The 8,197-nt window shown below is 36.6% G+C and overlaps 1 protein-coding gene across 2 annotated transcripts; it reads right to left on the bottom strand.

Annotated features, from left to right (window-relative positions):
- Positions 1–3,878: 3,878 nt before the first annotated feature.
- Positions 3,879–8,089, bottom strand: LOC127083986 (methylmalonate-semialdehyde dehydrogenase [acylating], mitochondrial). 2 transcript variants are annotated; one of them, XM_051024353.1, is made up of 16 exons: positions 7,926–8,089; positions 7,583–7,654; positions 7,321–7,482; positions 7,143–7,221; positions 6,879–7,033; positions 6,709–6,772; positions 6,289–6,368; positions 5,986–6,060; positions 5,724–5,774; positions 5,468–5,619; positions 5,246–5,336; positions 5,006–5,086; positions 4,764–4,841; positions 4,632–4,667; positions 4,254–4,467; positions 3,879–4,151 (listed from the first exon to the last, which is right to left on the bottom strand). In XM_051024353.1, exons 1-16 carry the CDS (start codon positions 7,962–7,964, stop codon positions 4,039–4,041), a joined length of 1,542 nt encoding a protein of 513 aa, XP_050880310.1. In that variant the 5' UTR covers positions 7,965–8,089; the 3' UTR covers positions 3,879–4,038. The 2 variants fall into 2 exon arrangements, with proteins under 2 accessions (XP_050880310.1, XP_050880316.1); XM_051024359.1 differs by having other exon boundaries at positions 5,995–6,060.
- Between the last annotated feature and the right edge of the window lie 108 nt (positions 8,090–8,197).

The raw sequence follows: 8,197 nt of genomic DNA, 5'->3' as shown, positions 1-8,197 counted from the left end.
CAAAGGTGTCTCACTTGGAACCAGTCAAGAGGATTCTAAGATATGTCAAATGTTTTGTTGGTTGTGGAATTCTCTTTCCCGCAGTGAATACGGACAGTAAATGCAATTTGCTCGATTTTATCGATTCCAATTGGTGTGGAGATTAAGATGATTGAAAGTCTACAGCTGGATACATCTTTATGTTCGGTGGAACACCAATCTCATGGTGTTCCAAGAAGGAATCGGTAGTTGCACTCTCGTCTTGTGAGGCCGAGTATATTGTCGCTTGATTATGTGTGTGTCAAGTCATGTGGCTTATGAATCTATTGGAGGAGTCGGGCGGTGAGGTCGTTACGCTTCTGGTTGACAATATTTCTGCAATTAATCTTGCTAAGAACCCAATTGCACATGGGAGGAGCAAGCATATTGAGATGAGGTTTCACTACTTGAGGGAGTTTGTTAGTCAAGGAAGGTTACGATTGGGATATTGCAGAAGTGAAGACCAAGTGGTTGATTTGTTGACTAAGGGAGTCACAAATGATGTGTTCAAGATGTTGAAGATGAACATGAGCATGTAAAATTTGGAGCACTTGAATTAGGGAGATTGTTAAAAGTATTTTGAGTAATTCAAGTGTTGTAACCCATTAACACGGGGGTGTAACCGATTATAGCAAAGGCAGAAGCACTTATGGGTAGTAGAAAAGTGAAAATCTTGAAGGTGTAACCGATTAACCTCAAATGTTAACCAGTTATCACGGAAGGTTTTTATTTTTGTAATGTCAGCATTAATCGGTTAACCAAATGGTGCAACCTATTACATGTCTGAGTTTTGCAATTTTCTGTTATGTAATTGTTTGTTTTGGATCCCAATTAATTTGTAACACTTGTATAAATTCTTGGATACATTCTCATCCAAAGTAATACAAATTATTATTCTCATCCTCAATTATCTCTCTCTCTCTCTCAATTTTTCTCTTTCACTCTTCACATTTCAATTCTCTCCACCATTGTTCACCAATCTTATGGTCCAAAGTTCTAACTGTTACCATCACTAGCAGAGGATGGTCTTATTTTCCCTCGCTAGCTTCACAACAGACATTTTTGCCTCATGGTCAATCAATTTGATTTCGAAATATCTCGCATCTAGGGTGATCTACTCCAACAGTGCAACCGACATTTGGAATGATCTACATACACATTTGTTGCAAAGGAATGACCCTCGAGTATTTTCTCTTGAAACGAGATCTTCGTGCTTGCATTTATGGTAATCTTACACTTAGCAATTACTACTCAATTTGATAAGCCTAAGGTTCTGAGATCAGACGATGCAAAAGAATTTCCTCTTAACCCTTTTTGCAAGAACATGTTGGTCTACATCAATATTCATGTTCTTATAAACCTCGGAAAAACTTAGTGGTTGAGAGGAAACATTAACTCCTGTTGAATATTGCTAGGGTAATTATGTTTCAAGTTCGGTTACCTATTAGATTTTGGAGGTGATGCAATGTCTATTGCAGCTCATTTGATTAAAAGGACAACATCAAAGGTACTAGGTAACTCCACTCGTTATCAATTACTATATGGCAAAACTCTTGGGTATAAACAAATGAACATGTTTGGTTGTTTGGTTGTTTGTGTCGTGCTGCTAATGTCTCTGCTCATAAACATAAGGTTAGTCCTAGAGCCATACCATGTGTTTTCCTTGGTTATCCATCCCACTTTAAAGGATATAAACTTTACCATCTCAATTATCACTCTTACCTCATAGGTAGAGATGTCACATTTTCTGAACATATTTTTGCCTTCAAAACCAATAAGACCAACTCAAATGAAAACAAGTGTCATTCCTCCATAGCCAAACATTTACTTGACAAGCACATCACACCTGATCCCCTTCAAAACAATGATCATCATGATCCATCTCATAATCCTCATGATGTACCACCCATAAACCATGATCTTCAAAATATCCATATTCAACCTAGAAGAACCACTAGACCTCACATACCATCTGTCATACTAGGATACTACGTTTGTCATACTCAATAACCCATTCAAACTATATCACCTAAGACCATGTATCCACTTCTTACAAAGACTTCATTTGCAATGTGAATGCCATATTTTAGCCATTTTTTATCATCAAGATTTCCATTTCCATGATTGGAGACAAGCAATGGCAGAGGAGGAATTGGCAATCCTTGAAGCAAATAATACTTGGTTTATCCAAGTCATGCCACCTGGTAAAAACATAGTTGGTTGTAGATGATTATACGAGGTCAAATATAGAGTTGATGGTACTATTGAAAGGCACAAAGCTAGATTGGTAGTCAAGGACTATACACAACAATCTGGCATATATTTTGTTGACACGTCTAGTTTGGTGGTTAAGTTAACTTTTATTCGTGTCCTTTTTGCATTGGCAGCTCAACACAAATATATTTCTCAATGGTCAGTTGAATGAAGTTAATGGTGAGTTGAATGAAGAGGTATACATGGATTTTCCCTTGGGGTATCCAAAAAAAAGGGATCGTGTTATATCCAAACTGCAAAAGTCTATATTGTTTAAGACAAGCATGTAGATAACGGTTTCGAAAAATTCCTCTACATTGTTAGCATTGAGTTTCACTTAGAGTATAGTTGACAGCTCCCTGTTCACTAGAGGACATGGAGATCATCTAATCATCTAATTGCTCTATTGGTTTATGTTGATGAAATAATTATTGTTGGTCCAAATTCCGCCCGCATTAAGTTAACTCAAAGCATGATGGCACCCCATTTCAAGTTAAAAGTTATTGGAGATTTAAAGTGTTTTTTAGGACTTTGAAATAGTTAGATTCACTATAGGTATCCACTTATGTCAAAGGAAGTATGTCGTTAAACTGCTTCTTGAAGGCACAGGTTTTCTAGGAGTCAAGTCCATGAGTGTGCCTATGGAACCAAACATTTACTTAGATAAAAATAAAGGTGAGCTACTGCATGAACCCTCTTTATACAAAAGACAATATTAAACATGACATCATATTTGTCGTTATTCTTGTGAAATACAATGAGGATGATTATCTTGCTCACGTGTGTGATCGCAAAAGGATTTTCTCAGACTGAATCTCTGAGATTATTCCATCCCTTTCAACCCTAGAGTTTGTGATCTTTATAGATAGACTTCTTGGCTGGGCAATGGGAAAGAAACAACTTTTCCCTAACTTCCCAAGTACGTGGGAGCAAGGGGAAGATCGATTCTTCCTCAAATATTAGTGGGACGTTTCCTTCTTTATTGTTGTGACTAAAACCTACTTCTCCTGGACACGTAGATAAGACATATGGGTTATGGGTAAGGGTGGCAAACAGGTCCAGTCCGTTCCGTCGGGCATGCCCATTTTACCCGCACTTTTTCGCGGGGTGAATTAAGATTTTAGGTCTGCGCCCTCTAATATGCCCACCCCACTCGGCCGTGTTTTTTTGCGGGCACAGACACAACATAAATTTTTTCAATTTTTAGATTTTAAAAGTGCAGTGCCCGTAGGCCCGCCGACCTCTCCTGCCCCGTTTTTTATTTTGCGAGCTTTTGTGGAGAGTGCCTAAACGGAACGAGCATGTCCGTTTGCCACCCCTAATCATGGACATAGGTTCGACCAGGCAACCCAAACCCCAATCGAGCGACCCGGAAGCGCGCCTGACCGGCACTTCTGCAATTCCCTTTGGGCAGCTTTGGCCATGGGGTGCTCCTCTTATGAGTCCAATAAGATTATCCCAGTTCACAGTCCCTCAAGCACAAAGCCTAGGACTGTGGACTGGGATCATTACATTTTCTAATTGTTTTTGTTCTAGGACGTTTCAGCTTTAAAGTTAAAAGTTCATTAGTTATTGCTTCAAAGAATGACTGACACCGGTTCTTGACATAATATTCAAACTCAAATTCATTTGAAACATAAGATATTACAAAACTTCATAACAAAGTGTATTATTAACGCAATAATTTAACAGAAACCAGAAGTTGAGAATGTATAAGATAATTAATTGTGACAAAGATTTCATAAGCAACATACATTTAGCCACTCTTTAAGATTTTTGAGAAGTTGGCATTGCCATGTTAATCTTGTCCTCGTTAACCGAATCCTTCCAGTTCTGAGTTATTGTTTTGATTTGTGTATAAAAGTTAACCCCTGCCTTGCCTGTGATCATACAAAAGAAAAAACAGCATCAAATCCAAAACTAAGTTCATGAAAAATAGCATAACAGTATAAGTGAAAAAGGAAGAGCTAGCTTTGTGATACCATAGAAATTGAGATCGCCTGCAAATGATGCTTTGTTTCCGGTAAAGGAGAAAAATGGCAAAGGAACAGGAATAGGAACATTGATGCCCACTTGGCCTGCCTCGATTTCGGTCTGAAATTTCCTAGCAGCAACACCAGAACTAGTGAATATGGTAGCACCATTTCCATACTTGTTTTCATTGACAAAGTTTATGGCCTCATCCAAGCTATCAGCCTGAAGTGAAAAAGAAAGAAAAAAAACTATCAGAATAACATTGTTTTGTCGACTTTTGAGGTAAATGATAAATCTAATAAATAAGTTTCGAACACATGACTAAAAAATGACGAATAAAACTATTCCAAGTTAGAGGTTGTAAGGATGAAGCAAATAAAATGCACCTCCGTGAGAAGTAGAACCGGGCCAAAAATCTCCTCCTGCACCGGCGTGATAGATAGTCAAATTTAAGTCTAAACTTCAAGTCGGAATACTTAAGTTAACCCTAATGGGCTAGGAGATTAATTAGAAAATACCTTGTAGCACTCCATGTCGGAACTAACATCTGCTAAGATGGTTGGGCCAATAAAATTGCCGGATTCATATCCGGGGACCTAAAATACATGTGTGTAACAGAAATAACTAAGATGTAAATATCAGTTCAAATGCTATAAATCTAACAGGTAAAATTGATCAAATACAAGTGATCGTAAAGAAATTTGTAAACTAGTAGTATAAAATATGAAATAGTAAAAATGGTTGAGAATATAAAAGCTACCACTATACTTCTTCCATCAAGCAATAGTCTGGCCCCACTTTCAAATCCAGATTGAATTAATTTGTGTATTCGCTCCTTTGCCTGTGAAGTTAGTGAGAATATTTAAAAACATGTACACAAGAATTTGATGCACTGAATGCCTATGACAGTAATTCTTAAACAATATTCAGAAGATTTGATATTAAATTTGAGCTCATGTACACAACAGAGAAGAGGTAAAATAAGAACCATATACAAAACCTGTATGCTAATGACTGGACCAAGGTCTGCATCAGGTTCTGTTCCAGCATTTACTTTAAGAGCTTTGGCACGCTCTACGAGTATACTTTCCCTGAACAAACAGTGTGAAGACTAAATGATGAAATTATGCTTAAATACTTATAAGTGCATGGTAAAAAGGTTAAATAAGAACGAGAACGAACTTAGTCAATTCTATAAAAAAAAACTAATAAAGTATCATACCATGGTTTTGAGCCACCGACAAAAACAACCGTGCTTAAAGCCATGCACCTTTGTCCAGCAGCACCAAAACCCGCAGCAATTAAAGCATTTATGGTAGCATCAACACTTGCATCTGGCATGACAATTGCATGATTTTTGGCCCCCATATTAGACTGCAAAGGAAAATTTTATTAGGTTCGCAACTTTGGTCATTGGTATGAGTAGAAAGAAACAATTTCACTATGGAAAGGAGAAAACTAAGACTAAGTGCATCCACCTGAACACGCTTCCCTTTAGCTGCTGCTCTTGCATATATGTGCATTCCAGCCTCAAATACAAAAATAAGAAAATCAAATAAGGATATGTAATGCATAACTTCCATTTGAAAGAAAGAGCATTTAAATCACTTGCGTTTTTCTTTCTTTCTATTTAAGTGCAACGAATTGTAAAGCGACTTAATTCTGCTGTCATACATCATTCAGTGTGAAAGAAAAGGAAGCACGTAGAAGCAATAAATTTTGAGAAAGAAAAAACATTACATGACTTACAACATTTGAACCAACAAACGATATAGCTTTGATATCATCATGATCACAGATAGCATTCACAGTATCCTGTCACCAATTGGATTATCACAAACATCGATAAACAATAACAAAAAACAGCAAGGGGCATTGATGCATCACAATTGACGGCGTAAAGTTACGTGCAAATCTCTGATTTAAAATTCAAATTCATAATGAAATTACCAAATGCCAAAATTAGCCCTTGAGTTTCTTTACTTGAAAAGTTCACACGAAAAAGAAGATAAAAATTTAAATTAAAAAAAGATTATGGCATACGTGGGCTCCATGAACTATACTTAAGACACCCTCAGGTAAACCAGCCTCCATTGCCAATTGTGCAAGAAGCATAGAAGCACCTGAAAAAATGCAAAAAATTATAATATGACCACCAATTTTCTCTATCATAAGCTGTAAGAAACAAAAAATATGAATCATGAAATCTTGCAGAAGACTGTATACTTGCGAGTTTTGCCATATAAAAGTTTCATAATCATAGGAGCATGCTGCATGTACCATCACCTATGAAGCACAGACTAGACACTGGACACGACACCAGCACTGACATGTCAACACTGGTAATAATTTGAAAAAATGAATAAATTGAACGTAATCACAAGTGTCGGTGTCGGTGTCGGTGTCCGTGCCAAGGAGTTAAATCCAGGGTAGACAACTGAAATAAGAACAGAAAAAAATCACCTGGATCTTTCTCTGATGGTTTCAGAATGAAGGTATTGCCACAGGTAACCGCCACTGGGAACATCTGCATAATAACGATCATATACATTTGGAATTTGTTACAATGTCTTTTTTATATAACGGGAATTTCACAGCAAAATGAAAAATTGCAAAAGAATAAGTCAGCTTACCCAGAGGGGAATCATCGCAGGAAAGTTAAAAGGACAGATACCGGCACAAACACCAATTGGTTCTTTAACGCTGAAAGTATCAATTCCATTTGCCACATTGGAAACATACTCTCCCATCTGTAGTGTCGCCATCCCACAAGCATGTTCCACCACCTCTACACGACACAAATCAAAATATGCAGAGAACTCCATCAGAAAAAACCACGAGCTCAATCGTTATCTCACCACAATAACTTCTCAAGCAACATATTCAAAAAGACCCACCTAAACCACGGAAGACATCGCCTTGTGCGTCCTTTAACGTCTTTCCTTGTTCGGTGGTCACACTGGTGGCAAGTTTATCCTAAAACAATTACAAGTTACTGATAGCATTTTAAAAAGTAAATAAAATCCGTCACATGGTGTCAAATTCATCGAAAACTGTAAAGTGCTAACTGCTAACCATATCTCTGCGTATAAGCTCCTGGAACTTCAACATAACACGTTGGCGTTTCGTGACCGGAGTGTTACGCCATGAAGGAAATGCCTTCTTTGCTGCAGCCACTGCAGCTTTAAACTCTTCATTTGTAGTTAAAGGAACTTGTGAAACAACGTCTTGTGTTGCCTATTATATCAAACAATATCAACATTATAAACATGCATTTCTCAAAATGGAAAACTAGAAACTCAAGTATAAGCTCAATATTAAGAAAAAAAACACTTACAGGGTTTATAACATCTATGAAAGTCAATGATTTTGACTCAACAAACTTGCCCCCAATGAGATTTGGAACCCTCTGATTCAATACATTTCAACAAACATGAGAGGTGCAATATAAACAAAAAGCCATCTTTTCTCTCATTGTACAACAAATAAACCAAAAAGATACATTTTTTTCTTGTTCATTTCAATTTGGCATATTCTTCCTAACTAGTTCAATGAGCAAGATTAAAACAAATTGAAACAAAGACAAAAATGCAGAAATTTTGAAAATTTTATAGCCATCTTTATGAAAAGGGGCAAAATTGAAAAGCATAATCATGAATGAGGAGAAAGGTTTAGTTTACCAGGGAATTAGGATGAGTTGAAAAATGAGAAGTTGCCATGACTAATGTGTTCACTGCAACAGTTTCAAAATTGATTAGATTTTCTTTCAAATCAACTATTGTTAATTATTCATACAAGTTATTTAAATAAAGGGAGTTTTTATAATATTTTTTAATAAGTATGATTGATGCATAACTTTCTTTCTATGTATTTACCTGTAATAAAGTTTTGTATATTTAAAATGTTTCAAAAAAATTATCTTTTTTTTGGGGGGGAATGTGCAATTAGAAAA

Source organism: Lathyrus oleraceus, chromosome 1 (assembly GCF_024323335.1).
Source record: "Lathyrus oleraceus cultivar Zhongwan6 chromosome 1, CAAS_Psat_ZW6_1.0, whole genome shotgun sequence".
NCBI classification, from domain to species: domain Eukaryota; kingdom Viridiplantae; phylum Streptophyta; class Magnoliopsida; order Fabales; family Fabaceae; genus Lathyrus; species Lathyrus oleraceus.
The sequence above is the reverse complement of the archived record's forward strand: the minus strand, read 5'-3'. Positions and strand labels throughout refer to the sequence as shown.

Bases quoted from the DNA above. Each gene is read 5' to 3' on its own strand.
- LOC127083986 (XM_051024353.1), bottom strand. From the start codon at position 7,964: ATGGCAACTTCTCATTTTTCAACTCATCCTAATTCCCTG. The intron at 5,620-5,723 runs GTGGATGCACTT...TTTCCTTTGCAG, and splicing joins CTAAAGGGAAGCGTGTTCAG to TCTAATATGGGGGCCAAAAA. The intron at 4,668-4,763 runs GTATTTTCTAAT...ACGCCGGTGCAG, and splicing joins CCGACATGGAGTGCTACAAG to GAGGAGATTTTTGGCCCGGT.